General features: G+C 36.7%; 1 protein-coding gene across 1 annotated transcript in view; it reads left to right on the top strand.

Annotated features, from left to right (window-relative positions):
* The window catches only part of LOC126336825 (uncharacterized), a 220,463-nt gene that overhangs the window by 115,437 nt on the left and 87,879 nt on the right, over positions 1-17,147 (top strand). The window contains exon 6 of the mRNA XM_050000887.1: positions 12,423-12,546. Within this exon, the coding sequence (XP_049856844.1) occupies positions 12,423-12,546 (124 nt within the window). The remainder of the gene's footprint in view (positions 1-12,422; positions 12,547-17,147) is intronic.

The raw sequence follows: 17,147 nt of genomic DNA, 5'->3' as shown, positions 1-17,147 counted from the left end.
GTAGCCCAGCTTCATGGAGACGGTTGCGAATGGTCTTCGCCGATACCCCGGGACCAACAGTGTCCCTAATTTGCTGGGAAGTGGCGGTGCGGTCCCCTACGGCACTGCGTAGGATCCTACGGTCTTGGCGTGCATCCGTGCGTCGCTGCGGTCCGGTCCCAGGTCGACGGGCACGTGCACCTTCCGCTGACCACTGGCGACAACATCGATGTACTGTGGAGACCTCACGCCCCATGCATTGAGCAATTCGGCGGTACGTCCACCCGGCCTCCCGCATGCCCACTATACGCCCTCGCTCAAAGTCCGTCAACTGCACATACGGTTCACGTCCACGCTGTCGCGGCATGCTACCAGTGTTAAAGACTGCGATGGAGCTCCGTATGCCACGGCAAACTGGCTGACACTGGCGGCGGTGGTGCACAAATGCTGCGCAGCTAGCGCCATTCGACGGCCAACACCACGGTTCCTGGTGTGTCCGCTGTGCCATGCGTGTGATCATTGCTTGTACAGCCCTCTCACAGTGTCCGGAGCAAGTATGGTGGGTCTGACACACCGGTGTCAATGTGTTCTTTTTTCCATTTCCAGGAGTGTAGATAAGAATCTTCAGTTATTTAAATGTAAAACCAATACACATTGGTTTATGTAATCCTAATGGTCAAATGTTAACAATAAAGTGTACTGAGCAGTTACGCGCAGGTCATGGAAGAAAAATATTGTGTCAAAGAATCGTAAACAATGACTCAATCACAGTGTTTAATTAGAAATAGTGGGAACAAGCCTGAGAAGAGAAAATATAGATGTAATATTTAACTCTTTCTTAAACATATTCCTACAATACTTCCAGTCTTGTTTTCCCCTAAAACATACAAGACCAAAATTAAAGAAAAGCACGGACCAGAGCTCAATAATTCTTGTGATAAGAGTGTCTGTAGGACCTGACCATTGCTGATGTAACATATCAGAAAACACGACATTTTGGCAAAGAGTTTAGCATCCCACAGGGAGAACACTGTCAATTTGCTCACTTTATTGTGAATAGTTGTATTGTACACACACATTTCTTTGTATATCTGTGTTTAGTAATACAGTGCACATTAATTGCATCTACTTACATTCATCTACTTGCATTCTGCTTCTTCCTGTGAGGATTCCAAGTTGGAATTCCCACAGTGGTGACCTATAATGAATAACAGCAGCTACTTCAACATAATAAGTGTATTTTGTCAGATTGTGTTTGCTTTGACAAAGGAGCCATCCCACAGTCACCACCTTTACAAACAACCTGGGCAAAATGGTGAATTCCACAGTGATTCCCATAATGTTTTATTCCACCCAGATCAGCCTACTTTGTATGTTAAACATGAAATGATGGTCTACCACATCATACCATTGACTTGATGAACATGTGCATGAATAATGTGTAATGACTTTCAACCTCCTTGGCAATTTCATTGATGAGTTCAGACTTTCCTCATCCCAAAAAGACAATATTCTGCCAGCTACTTCAGGTCTACACAGCATCACCTTGTATGGTTTTATTGTTTCATCTGCACCTGGCATGGCCCAGCCAAATTTGTTTGTAATCTCATGCAGGGCCAGCAGGCTGGGCCACCTGAGAAATTTCTTGGAATGCCATCCACATTGTGTGTGCTCTCAGGGACCTCATCTGACACAGCTTCAGATCCTACTTCCCAGAACACCAATGTCAAACTTTCTGTGGAACATACATAAAACTGAGTTTTCACCATAAAATACAACCCTTCCAACTGGAACACCCAGCAACATGGTTCACTGTCATTGACTACATATTACACAGCCATGACATCTTTGATGATACTCCTAAGTTCATGGACCTATTAAGCAACAGTATCACATCATCAGCAACATCATACAAGCACCTCCAGCTGATGGCAAATTCAATAGCATGAAGGGAGCTTTACTTGCCTGCCTCACCAAGACACCAGAAGAACTGTTGCAACAAGTAATTTACAAGGAAAGAGTGGACAACACAACACTATATCAACTTTGGAGACATCTCTGTAAAATAATAAAAAAAAAGGTCAACTTGACTCTAATTCCAGACAACACATTGCAGACAGAGTGACTCTTCAAACTACTGCCTCATATTCAGTTGACAATGATCTTGCATGAAAGCAAAATGATGGAACACAAATTGGTCATGGCTGAGAGACTTTTTGCTTTTGTACAGCAGTGACAATATGCTGATGTAACAGACAGTGTATACCAGTTGCAACATACTACCTGCAGTGATGATCAGCCAAGATAAGTGTATCTGTGACAGAGTACAGAATATGTGACCAGAACACAAAGAGAACAGTCACAGGTTTTGAGGTAAATACCTGCCAAAGTCCTTGAAATAGGCCAATAATTAATTTTTGTCTTTACCAGTATTTATTTTTTAATTTCTTTACATTTTTCAAGGAGTATACATATGTTAGGTGCTCAAATATTTCAGAACCTTAACTAAGCTTTTCTTCACTTAGATTCATTATTTGAGTCATTACTTTAAGAGTGGTGATTTGAATGATTCATCTACTTGTATTGGAAACCTTGTTAATAAAAAGACATGAATAACTGAACTTTTTACTACTGTATGCCTCTGCAGTTTTCATGTGAGCTAATATGTGTTTATAGACATAGTAACATCAAACATAAAGGAAACAAAAGAAAAATTCAGAGTAGGTATTAAAAACCATCGAGAAGAAATGAAAACTTTGAGGTGCACCGATGACATTGTAATTCTGTCAGACACAGCAGAGGACTTAGAAGAGCAGTTTAATGGAATGGACAGTGTCTTGAAAGGAGGATATAAGATGAACATCAACAAAAGAACAACTAGGATAATGGAACTAGGATAATGGAATGTAGTCAAGCTAACTCAAGTGATGCTGAGGGAATTAGATTAGGAAATGAGACTCAAAGTAGTAAAGGAGTTTTGATGTTTGGGGAGCAAAATAACTGATAATGGTCAAAGTAGAGAGGATATAAAATGTAGACTGGCAATGGCAAGGAAAGCCTTTCTGAAGAAGAGAAATTTGTTAACATCGAGTATGGATTTAAGTGTCAGGAAGTCATTGCTGAGAGTATTTGTATGAAGTGTAGCCGTATATGGAAGTGAAACGTGGGTGATAAATAGTTTGGACAAAAAGAGAATAGAAGCTTTCGAAATGTTGTGCTACAGAAGAATGCTGAAGATTAGATGGGTAGATCACATAACTAATGAGGAGGTATTGAATAGAATTGAGGAGAAGAGGAGTTTGTGGCACAACTTGACTAGAAGGTATCAGTTGGTAGGACATGTTATGAGGCATCAAGGGATCACCAATTTAGTATTGGAATGCAGTGTGAAGGGTAAACATCGTAGAGGGGGACCAAGAGATGAATACACTAAACAGATTCAGAAGTATGTAGGCTGCAGTAGGTACTGGGAGATGAAGCAGCTTGCACAGGATAGAGTAGCATGGAGAGCTGTATGAAACCAGTCTCTGAACTGAAGACCACAACAACAACAACAACAACATCACTCATTAGAAAGACTGGCATTCTGACTTTTCAGCAACTTATTTCAATTTATGTGATACTAATTAACTTATGACAGAACCAAAATTTAATTTTGTGACTAGCTACATTTTCTATTGCAGATTTAGTGGTCCACATTTTATAAATAAGCTGACTACTTCACTAATTGATTTGAAAAGCCATCAACTAAGATTTTTGCATAGTTTTCAGAAAGACTCTTGTACCCATAACTGAGGTTTTCCCAATGCAGTTGTGTAAAATGGTTTCATAAGCTTTTTTAATTTCCTGAAACACCACATATTTCAAAATCCAAGTATCTGTTCATAATTATAGTCTGTACTAAGTAGAAAAATCTAACCTAGTCATTTTAAAAGGCATATATAGTTTCTGAGATCATAATATATTCATACACCATTCTCTAAATAGTTGGACATCATCCAAAATCCTCAGTTTGCACTTGGGAAGAAAGCGTATAACATTTGGGTGTAACTTTATTATGAGGGCCCTGCACATGGCAGCACACATGTAACACATATGCATCAAAGGTATAAACATCATCTCATTTCATACACTGTAACTTTGAAAAGGTTTTTGGTTAGCATTCAGTTCATGCTAAACATTGATCAGGCATTGCTTTAAAGTTATCATCTGTTTACTTTGTTTGAAGGTTTTGATGTCAACTAAATAATTTCTGTGCTTTCTTATCTGTAACCTTGCAACATACTGTGTCCAATAACTGTCTAATTCAGTACCAACTGCTGAATGTTCATCAGTCCAACACCTTGTGTCATAGGACAGTGCACTTGTCGACTTGCACAAAAACATTTGAGTAAAACCAAATTTAGTCATCATAGAGTTTGTAATAGTAATGAACACAGAAAATAGTCATGTCACTGCATCATTTGCATAATTCCCAAAAATCCATTTACAGTTATTTTACTTTGATCATTGAAATTCCAAGGGTTTAATGGACAAAGCAGCCAGGCACTAATGCTCCCTAGATAGTGGCCATCATCTTTTAGTAGGGGCAGTAAAAGAGACTGAAGAGGAATAATGGGACAGAAAGACAGAAAAGAATGATAAGAAGGAAGAATGGGGCAGAAATATACAAAAGAATGATAAGATGTGAAAGCTGAAAGAAGTGGAATGCAAAGAAGAATTTTATAAAATAGGAGCAGTGTACCAAGGGATGAAATGCAGTCACTAGAGGAGGAATGGGGAAGATTTGTAACAGTGATGATGGAAGTAGCAGAAAATGTGTGTAGAAGAACCAGTGATAAGAAAAGTTTGAAAGAAACACCCTGGTGGAATGGCAGAGTAAGGGAGGAAGATGCAAAGATAAAGAATTTCATATATGGTTTCAGGAGAGCAGAGGAAGCAAGTACGGAATACACTGAGAAGAAGAAGACAGCCTAGTGAAAGGTAACAGGGGAGAAGAAGAATTGAATCAAAGAGTGGCCAAATATGATGGAATGTGACAGTGAAAACAGTAAGAAGGTCCTTTATGGAATGATTAAGGGGAAGAAGAGAGGCACGATCATAGATGCTTGTAAGGGGGCATCATTTATGTATATGGAGAACAACAGCAGTCCCTATCATACTTCCCTGCGACACTGTTGATGATACCCTTGTCTCCAATGAACACTCATCACTTAGGACAACATACTGGCTTCTGCTACTTAAGAAGTCTTCAAGCCCTTCACATATATTTGAACTTATTCTATATGCTCATACCTTCTTTAATAGGCTGTAATGAAGTACCATGTTAAATGTTTTCTGGAAATCTAGAAATATCGAATCTACCTATTGCCTTTCATCCACAGTATGCTGTATATCATGTGAAAAAAGGGCAAGCTGAGTTTCACACAAGTGATGCCTTCGATAACGGTGCAAATTTGTGGACATAAGCTTCTCGGCCTCAAGAAGGTATATTATATTCAAACCAAGAATATGTTCAAGGATTCTGCAGCAGGCAGAAACTAGGAATATTGGACTGTAATTCTGCGTTTCTGTTCCTTTACCCTTCTGATATACTGGAGTCACCTACGCCTTTTCCAGTTGCTTGGGGCTTTGAGTTGGGTGACACATTCACAATAAATGCAAGCTAGGTATGGGGCCAGTGCTGTAGAATACCCTTTGTAAAATCAAACTGGGATTCGATCCGGACTTGCCGATTTATATGCTTTCAAATCTTTCAGGTGTTTCTCTACACCAGAGATGATTATTACTATGTTGTCCATACAGGAGTCTGTCTGATGGCCAATTGATGGTATGTTTGTATGATTCAGCTTTTATTTTGCTATCTTCAGCTACCACACCAGACAGGTCAACAAGGGGCTGAATGGAAGCATTAGAGCCGCTTAGAGATTATACATAAGAGCAGAATTTCCTCAGCTACCCTGTCAAATCTTTTTCTATGGTATGATGGTAGTAGTTATAGTATCCTTCATGCATAGAAATGTTCACAGATGCATGAATATCTACTAATCTTTGCTCATAGTCGTGTGTGTTCCCTTTTGAATCAAGAGTGCAACAGCCTCTGAGGCCTCAGAATCCTCCAAATTTCATTTCTAAATCATAGCAGACCATTTCCACTCTTTATGCATTTACTAGGTGCATAACTCTGCAGACCATGATTTGCAATTTGCTCAAACATTGCCCATAATTCCTCTACATTCATTCTACTGGAAGTAAGTGATCCCAGTTCACTGTCTAAGTGCGATGCTAATAACTGCTTATCTGTTCTTTCTAGTAGAAATACTCACCTAGCCTTCTTGACTGATTTATTAACTTTTGTAATCATAGTTGCAATAATGACATCATAATCACTAATCCCTATTCCCATACTGACATTGTTGATAGGGTCCTGTCTATTTGTAGCTACAAGGTCGAAGATACTTCCATTGTGTGTGGGCTACTGAGCTAGCTGCTCAAGACAGTTTTCAGAAAACATGTTCAAAAGCATTTTGCTGTGTGCTTCGTTACAGGATCATTTAGTAATCACAAAAGTGTTACAGAGATGATAGATAAACTCCAGTGGAAGACACTGCAAGAGAGACGCTCAGTAGCTCGGTACGGGCTTTTGTTGAAGTTTCGAGAACGTACGTGCACCAAGGAGTCAAGCAGTATATTGCTTCCTCCTATGTATATCTCACAAAGAGACCATGAGAATAAAATCAGAGAGATTAGAGCCAACACAGAGGCATACTGACAATCTTTCTTTCCACTAACAATACGAGACTGGAATAGATGGGAGAACCGATATAGGTACTCTAGGTACCCTCCACCACAAACCATCAGGTAGCTTGAGTACAGATGTAGAGTAGATGTAGATGCATGACCATCTGCCTGTACCCCCACAATGAATCCATAGACATACCAGTCTTTATTCGGTAGGCTAAAGTCACATCCAGCTAGTACTGGATGATCTGTGTATTAACACGTTATTGACCATATGCTTCTTTGGATGACTCTAGAACTGTCAGAATCAGATGGCCAGTTAAAACATCCAACAATTAACATGGTTTCACCTACACCTGTTACATGTGACCAGATAACTTCACTGTCACACTCAGCTTTGACCCCACTGGAGACAGTATTTTTGTCAACTGCAATGAATAATCCCCCTCCAATGGCCTCCATTCTGTCTTTCTGATATACGTTCCATGATTCACAAAATATCTCAGACCTTTCCAATTCAGGTTTCAGTCAGTGACCTTTCCAATTTAGGTGTCAGCCAACTCTCAGTGCTAAGAATAATTTCAGAGTGAGAACTTTCTTGATAGGGAGTAAATTGAGGAAATTTACTATGAATACTTAGACAGTTTACTGATAAAATTATGACTGTTAAAATGTCTTTATTCTGAATGCCATTTGACTTCTCTTGTTGCATATAGACCGGCGAGTGTTCATCAGAGCCACTTAAAGTACTGCCTAGCCTAAAAGACCCTCATGTGCACTCCACAAGTATTCTACTGTCCGAGTAGCTGCTTCCTTTGTGTAGTGCACCCCTGACCTATCAAGGGGAGTGATCCTCCATTTGGCTCTAAAGGAAAGGACCCTAATTAACTCTAGGAACAATGCTGCAAATTGCTTGTGCCACCCATGCAAAGGCAACAATCTTCACCACCTCTGCCAGCCATCTGTACAAACTGAGGATCATCTCAGAACCCATGTGACAAGCATCATTAGTGCTAACATGAGCCACAACTTGCAGATGACTACACCCTGCACACTTGATCACTTGATAGCTGCAAGCAAGGCTGTCTCCATATCTCAGATGAGACCCCCTGGCAGACATACGAACTGGACATTGGCTTTCTTTCCAGCCGTGAACACTATCTGCTTATGCGGCTCCATAGCGCACCTAACATTGGAGCTCCCAAAAAGTAGTAAACCTCTCCTCCTGTGTACCTACTCAAACCCTGCTGGCGGAGCAGCCACCTGTCCACTCACAGTGTGAATGGGTGAGGCCAGGCAACTGGCCTCCACATTGGCCCTCTGCCTCGAGCAACGTGAATGCATTACTCACCCTGCTGTGATGGCCCCAGATCCACCACATCAGGTCCACTAGCAGGTGCCTCAAAAGCAGAACCCATAAGCAAAACAAGCAACACCTGAGGTGTCCCATGCAACTTGCCAGGTTCTCCGCCACTGCTACACCCTGAGGCAGCAGCCTGAAGGTGACTGACCATAGCCAAAAGCACATTCAGCTGTTCGTAGATTGTAACTAGCTCCTCCTGCATCTGCACACAGCATCCCAGCATGACTAGAAGAAGTAAAGTACAACAGCAGACAGAATTCTAGACATGCAACTTGCTACCTTCCTGATTTGTCACCAATAGACGCTGATGCATTAAAGAACTGTTCAGTAACTTCTGTGCTACAGGCTGAATGAATTTACACCTACTGAAATGTGAGATTAAACCACAAACAGAAAAAATATGTACGAAATGTAATAAACATGCTACAAAAAACACAGAAAAAATAAACATTTAACTTTCCACTGTGCAGTTCTACTCATATATTTGCCAAGAGTGAAGCCTGACTCAGGAAAGATAAGCTTATGACAAGAGGAGTGCATACAATTTATTAAATATTTAACTCCTGAAGTTGGCACACTGTCCTGGGCCAACAAGAAGTTCAGGTCATCTATGGAATGAAACACTGTTTTATGGGTCACATATATAGTTCCATCAAAAAACATCACAGAGAACTACTTCAAAACTGGCACAAAACTGCTTGAAACTTATAAAATTCTGTATCAGGACTGTCTTATAAATGTTTCAGAAACTCATTCCAACTGTGACAAAACTAAATCATAAACTGGTCTGGCACTGATTCTTATAGACATGAATAACACTCAAAAACTTTGTATACATTGTTATTATTATCACATTTAAAGGTTTATAATGAAAAATTATATTGTCAGGAAGTTTTGAGTGTGTCAGTAAGTTCTGCATAAAAGAATTTGGAATTGTTGAATATTAATTTTTTCCTACAAAATTTGTAAAATTGTTTAATAAAAATTGGCTTTCAAAATTTACAAATTATAAATAAACTATGTAAGTATTCTAGTTGCCTTCCTTTATGAACATCTGATACTGAAGTGTTATTAAGCCATACAGAAAGATGTCTTTAAAATCAAGCCAAAGGTTGTGAAAGTTTGAAATATTTACGTTTCGAATGACTGACAATACTGTTTTAATTAACATTGTTTTCAAGATATTTCTTTGGTGTAAATTTGTGTTTGTATGCAAAAATTACAGAATTGAATTTCTGCCTTCCTGGATTTGAAATTACTAAATTGGCTGGTCTGAAATATGTTTACACTGAATATCAAAGTGCATAAGCTTGTAATTTAGTATTTGAAATGAAATGATGCACTTTGTCATCTGCCAGTCATTAAATCACTTTAAATAGTATTGAACAATGATAAAAAGTTAAGTCTGACAGTGAGAAACATAATCACAAATGTAGATACACATAGTAAAAATACAATGTATTAAATACACATGTAAAAATAAATATTGCATAATTAACTTGAAAAGTGTATATATGACTTTGACTTTGTGTCAGTTATTTCATTTTTTGAGGGATGACTTGTGTAATATCAGCTCACTCTGCACTTGATAAGAAAAATTTTAAAACTTGAAACTAATGTTGCAGTATATGGTGATTTCAACATAAAGTTGTCTGGTTCAGTTAATTCCAATTCAAAAACATTTATTATATTGTACTAACAAAAGCACAATGCTAAGGAGTGCACATTTGGACCATATTACAGTTAGTTTCTCAAGAGGCCTATAAATTGTTAGCATAGCAGATGAATGTATTGGAGATGCTCAATAAATACTTTATTACTGTAGTAAATGAATTAAGATGTAAAATTAACCAGTCAGAAACATCTGCAACTGATATACTTTCTGGTCAGCTTCCTAGAGGACATGAATTCCATTGGGATTTTGTCACACCCTTAGTTACAGTAAATGCTGTTTCAAAATTTTCTAACTCAAAAAACATGGACTGCTACACAATAGAAAGGATAATACCCCTTATTTGCAAACCATCTGCTTTTATGATGAATAAATGCCTTGAGTTTGGAGTTCTCCCCAACCAGCTCAAAATTTCAGAAGTTATACTTACATATAAAAAGGGGAAAAGCATCTCTCTGAGAATTATAGGCCAGTATCCATTGTTACAATTTCCTCAAAAATATTTGAAACAATTTTTCACATACAGCTCAGCAACTACTTGAAAAACATAGGCTTCTTTGCAGTAGACAGCAAGATTTTCAAAAAGGAAAAAATACCACTTATTCAGTCCTTGAATTTGTTACTCAGACATGATCTGCATTTGAAAATAAGAATACAGCGTCTCTTGAGTTATGCAATTTGAGTAAGACTTTTGTCTGCATCCCCTATGATATCTTACTAGCCAAATAACAGTATAATGGAATATATAATACAGTATTAGAAATAATTAAGTCTTTTCTAAATATAAGGAGCCAATTTGTGTCAATTGAAAATAAGCGTACTTCCCTGAAGAAAGTCATATCTTGTCTGCCTCAAGGCTCTATTCTTGGGCTGTTTTCTTCACTGCCGCAATTAACAATCTGTCACATTATGTTCGGCTTCAGTGTTATCTGCCATGCGGATGACACAACTTTACTTGCCACAGATTAAGATAGGTTAAGGTTATGCCAGAAATCACAGGACACACTCTCCTTAATACTTATCTGGATCGCATTTAATAAACTACTATACAATCCAGAGTAAACTCAACACCTGCTGCTGTACTAAATAAAGATGTGGAAGCAAAATCTGTAAAACTGCTTGGAATACATATTCATTCCAAATCAAACTGGCAACCCCATATTAATCATGTCTGCAGAAAGATATCAAGGGTGTCCTATCTCATATGGAAATTGACTGATTGAGTGAGAAATGAATATCTCATGATAGATTACTTTGAACTTTTTCAGTTTCATATATCCTACGAGCTGTTGTTATGGGGTTACTCTTGCCATGTCAGTGATACACTGTATTACTGAGTCAATAAAAGTTGCTGAGAAAAATGTGTACGATTGGTACAAGAGAACACTGCTGCCATTTTTTCACTAAGACCAAAATGACGACAGCGATAAATCTTTTTAACTATGTATCATTGATATATATAGCAGGGTTTGATACCAGAGAGAACATACATTGTCATGACGCCAGAAATAAGATGAGTATTGATATTCCCAGACATAGTCTGACAAAAATGAGCAGTAAACACAAAGTGAACTGTTTGAAACTTTTTTCATTAATTGACACATTGAGTACTGAATACACCTTTCAATAATTTTAGAAGTAAGTTGCATAAATGCTAAATAAGCAATCCATTCTGCAATTTAAAAGAATTATTGGACACTAATAGTGTAGGATTTGAGTTTTAGGATCACGATTATGATTCTGTACAACAGGTTAATATAAGATAAATTATTTGTACTTGCAATGTGAACAGTTGTTAATGCAGCAATTGCTTTTGTATATAATGTGAATCCCATTCTGCTACATGTGATCAACGGCTAATGAAGAATCTGAATCTTGATTTAAAACACATTTCTCTGTTATCTTTTGGCGAAATTGTGTGCTTAACATCACACAGCACATTTAATTTCAATATCCTATATACTTTTTCTGAAGCATTAATTGTATTACAATTAACAAATAATTTACCCAAAGTGGTAGGGTGAAAATGAAGAGCTGTATGAAATACTTAGTGTAAACTACCTTTATTAGCAAAAGTCACATTTTTAAATTCCCTCCATGTGTTTCCATGTCTTCATTAGCTATTCCTACTTCGCGTTACCTAATTGCATGCTTGCTGATTTTTTTCACTGACTAAAAATATGTAAGATAACCTCCTTTGTTACCATTTTTATTTGGATTACAAGAAGATTATTTTCATTAAATATCAAACTAGCATCCATTAAAATTAATGAACATTTAATTTCTATTTTCAAGTGTTGTTCAGTGGTGTCATATCTATGATAGTTTGCAATCTATTTCCATTATTGCCTTAACTTCCATTTTACAGATAATATTTTTGCATTTGCACATACTGTATTTTGTGCTGAATTAATTTATGTACTTTTATGAAAAAGAGGATATATTTTCATTATTAAATTCTGCTTAAGTCAAATGAATGAGTTGTTATCTTTATAGGTTATGAAAAACATGTGCATCCAAAGCAGTGAGGGATTATATGAAAATAATGTATTTTAAAGTTTTCTTGCTTTCCTGGAAAATTTATAGTTATTAATCCATCAACATCAATGACTTTTATTTCTTTTAAGTATTTAGCAGATAAAACTGTTGTCTTCATCTCATTTTCAGGGTTACAGGTACCGCTTCCGGCTTATGTTCAATGCAGCTCTCTACTGCCCAGTTGAAGTATCAGTTGACAATCATACACTATTGGTCATTGGCAGTGAAAGCTCATATTTTGAACCTATTGGAGGTACTGTATCATTACAATTAAGCTTAAAATGTTTTATTCTAAAGTTAATTTATATGGTGGAGCTCAAATTATAGTATTATATTTACACCACTTAACATTAAAATAGCAGAGCCATAAAGTGGCATGAGTTGTTCTAAGTACTTGAATATATACCTGATCAAGATTACAGCACAACTGCAGATGCTGCAAATAATCCCATTCAGATCACTTTGTAAATTACCACTTCGACTAACATGCCCCATTTCTCCTTTATTTCAGTTACTGTTTTCTCACTCCCCCTGTTAAAATATCTTACTTTACACAGTTACAGTTCTTCCACTTACCTCTTTAGTTTCACTTTTGATATTTTACTTTTTTGTAACGTTTTATCTGTTAATAACAAAGTAATTTTTTTCAGTCAACCCTTTGGAATAGCCAAAGTCTACTATATAAATTGTTCACCTTATTTTTATTCTCAGAACGAGTGTTGTAATTTGTCATATAGTTATTCACTTAATGTGTCACATATTTTATTGGATATAAATAATTTTACATCACATTTTTCTGAAACCTTTTTTACCCATTGGCGGTTGGAATAGGCGGGGAACATTGGTGGTATAGTAGCACACCTGATAAGAAAAATACATGTGAACAAGCACAAATCCCAACAAATTATGAAATTATTCAAATGATTATGGTTTCAGTAGTGGAAGTAATGATGTGGCATTGTAGTGAGGCTTTCCTAATGACTTTCAGTATAATGAGTCAAGAAACAATTACCATTCACCTTTTAACTGCCATCCTGTTGTTCACTGTGAACAATACTGTAGGGAATACTAACGTTTTTTAAGAACAGAGAGTTGAAAGTACATGTGGCAAGTGTATCATCTTGCTACTGTTGAAATTTCTGAAATTTTCTAAATTACAGAACATGCAAGAAACTACAAACCAAGAATCTGACGATTCTTGCAATACAATTTTTTTTTTTAAATGTGATAATAGTGATTTTCAATGGAATGATTAACTCAAACATTTGTTGAACAGTAGTTACATTTCACGAGACCCAGATCTTCATAACCATCGATATCCTAAATTATAATTCAATGTCAAAATAATATTGAAGATCACTGATAAATTTATTGATTTTTACTGAAAAATGACATGTAGTTTTTTCCGAGGATACAGCTAGTTATTCTATCTACTATTGATGAAATAAATAGAAGTTCAGTTGTTGAATAAACTCATTTGTTTTGCAAGTTATGATCTTTATTTTTGTTCCCCTATTTCATATTTAACCCATATACATTCTTCAGACAGCTGAAATTGTCCACAAGAAGTGGAGCTCTTTAATCCACTCATCTCCCAGGGTACATCAAAAAATTATATCTGATGTGTTTTATTGTCCTATGTATTCAAACTTACATCAACATATATTTTGGTAGTAGACTTACTTCTATCTGTCACTAAAACATTGGGCCAGAGGTGTAACTTTCCTTTGACCAATGCATCTTGCTTAGGGGTTATGATTTGGAAACAGGATGATCTATAGTGTATGTGTAAATTTTAATGTATACATACTGCACTCTTTCCTGGGAATATTTCTGTGAAGTCTTCAACATTCATGCTAAATCTAATTTATTGTTAATCTGGCATTGGTAGTTACCGCATATCTACACATAATTTAACTTGATAAATTTCATAAAGCTATTAGTGTCACTGATGCACTTCTGCCTATTCCATACAATTTCTATTTCATTAACAACATCTTTGTTGTCACTGTAGTTTTCAGTCAGACTGGTTTGACACAACTCCCTCTACTAGTCTATCCTCTTCATCTCTGCCAGCCTACATCTATTTGAATGTGCTTACAATAATCAAACAATGTCCTCCCACTCTAATTTTTATCCCTCAGTTTCCTCCTCCACCAAACTGACTATACCTCGATTCCCCAAGGTGTGCCCTATCAAAGGATCCCTTCTTTTATATTTAAGTTGTGCCCTAAATTTATTTTACCCCAATCTCATTCAGTGCCTTTTCATTTGTTGTTAGATCTACCCATCCATTCTTTGACATTCTTCTGTGAAGCCATTATTCAAAAACTTTAATTATGCTCTCGTCTAAACAGTTTATCATTCATATTTCAGTTTCATGCGAGGCTGCTTTCTGTACAAATACTTCCATAAATAGCTTCCAAACATTTAAATTCACATATATATTTGACGTTAACAAATTTCTCTTTTCCTGAAATATTTTTCTTTCAATTACCAGTCTGCATTTTATATGCTCTCTATTTTGACTGTTATCTGTTATTTTGCTGCCCAAATAGCAAAACTCATTTACTACATTTAGTGCATCATTTCCTTATATAATTCCTAAGACACCCTAGATTTAAACTGACTACATTGTATTATCTTTGTCAAGCACTGTACATTCCATTCAACTGATCTTCCAAGTTCTCTGAAGGAGTTATAGTGTTATCAGCAAATGATGAGCTTCTTATAAGATTTCATGTTTTGCTGGCATTGATGACATGTAAGAGCAGTTCCCTTGGTGTTGAAATGTTCTACCAAAATGAACCTTGACGTTTAAATTTCTTTGCCTTGATCTTTAATTTCCTTTTCAAATTGCTCTTTGGTTTCATTTACTCTTTCATTCATCATGTTCTGTAGATTCCATTACATAAAAGAACTCTCATGTATTTTCCATGAGACAAACTGTATTAACAACAAACTACCACTATACTTAGTGGTGTGAGTCATGCTTATTCTAGCTAACTTTAGTGATGCAACTTGGATAAAAATCTGGAACTTCCAAAAAAAAAAAAAAAAAAAAAAAAAAGGCTGCTGGCTCCTTAGTTACATACAAACATACATACTTATGTACACACGTACAAACACACATAAAATAGTACATTAAAGCACGAGGCTATATGGAATGGCTGACCATTTCTTCATTTTTTTAATTTTTATGTTTAAAAATAGCAATTTCCTCATAATGCCAGCTTATTACAGAAACAGTGTTTACTGACTGTAGCCTTACATTAACAGGTACATATTGTTTTAAATCACAACACACTCACTTAAACAAAACCAATATGTTATAAGCTCATAAAACATTTGTAACCACATCTCTGAAAATATGTCTATTAACCAAACAGCAGAGTTTCATTTCAATTAAACCTCAACTTTTCAATGTCTTTGAAATGCAATACTCTGAAGAGGTTCAGTTAGGATGTCAGCAAGGTGTACTTGAACTGGCATTGTTTTATGGTGAACTAGCCATGATTCAATTCATCACTGATGAAATGATGCTTCACATCACTGTACTTGCTTCTTCTTGACATTTAACTTGATTTTATAATTTCTATTGCACTTTGGTTATCCACAAAAAGTGTCGTTTTGCTGTTATTATTTAACAATTCTTCTATGAAAGTATTCAAAACCACCACCTCTTGACAACATTGAGTAGCAGGCATGTATTCTGCCTCTATAATAGGTAGTGCAACTACACACTGTTTCTTGCAGCAACAAGTGATTGGATCATTATTGTACAAAAACATATTTCCTGTAGTATTTTTTTCTATCTTTCTTGTCACCTGCAAAATCTGCATCATAGTAAACCACTTTTCTTGTTCTTGTTTTTCTGATGAGCAGAATATTTTATTCCATGTCACTGAATTCAGGTATCTTAAGGATCTCCTCAGATTTTGAATGTATTTGGGATCTGGATTAGTCATTGATCTGCTTTCATACCTCACTTCATATGCCAAGTGCATATGTCGGCCTGTGTGTGTATATGTGCAGATGGATATGTGTGTGGGTGTGAGTGTTTACCTGTCCTCTCCCACTAAGGTAAGTCTTTCCAATCCCGGGATTGGAATGACTCCTTACCCTCTCCCTTAAAACCCACATCCTTTTGTCTTTCCCCCTCCTTCCCTCTTTCCTGATGAAGCAACCTTGGGTTGTGAAAGCTTGAAATTTGTGTGTGTTTTTTATTGTGTCTATCAACGTACCATTGCTTTCTCATTTGGTAAGTTACAACATCTGATAGGGAAACATTCCATGTGAGAAAAATATATATAAAAAACAAAGATGCTTTAACTTACCAAACGAGAAAGCACTGGTATGTTGATAGACACAATAAAATAAAAAAAAAGGAGAGCATAAGGAGTTATTCCAATGCTGGGAGCAGAAAGACTTACCTTAGGGATATATATATATGCTGTAACAAAAAGGTATGGCCAAACTTTCAGGAAACATTCCTCACACACAAAGAAAGAAAATATGTAATGTGAACATGTGTCCGGAAACGCTTAATTTCCATTTTATTACTTCTCTTCAAATCACATTAATCATGGAATGGAAACACACAGCAACAGAATGTACCAGCGTGACTTCAAACACTTCATTACAGGAAATGTTCAAAATGTCCTACGTTAGCGAGGATACATGCATTCACCCTCCGTCGGATCCCTGATGCGCTGAGGCAGCCCTGGAGAATGGCGTATTGTATCACAGCCGTCCACAATATGAGCACGACAAGTCTCTACATTTGGTACCGGGGTTGCGTAGACAAGATCTTTCAAATGCCCCCATAAATGAAAGTCAAGAGGGTTGAGGTCA

The sequence above is a fragment of the Schistocerca gregaria genome, chromosome 2, assembly GCF_023897955.1.
Source record: "Schistocerca gregaria isolate iqSchGreg1 chromosome 2, iqSchGreg1.2, whole genome shotgun sequence".
Classification (NCBI taxonomy): domain Eukaryota; kingdom Metazoa; phylum Arthropoda; class Insecta; order Orthoptera; family Acrididae; genus Schistocerca; species Schistocerca gregaria.
Note: the sequence above shows the minus strand (reverse complement) of the source record. Positions and strands in the feature narration are given on the sequence as shown.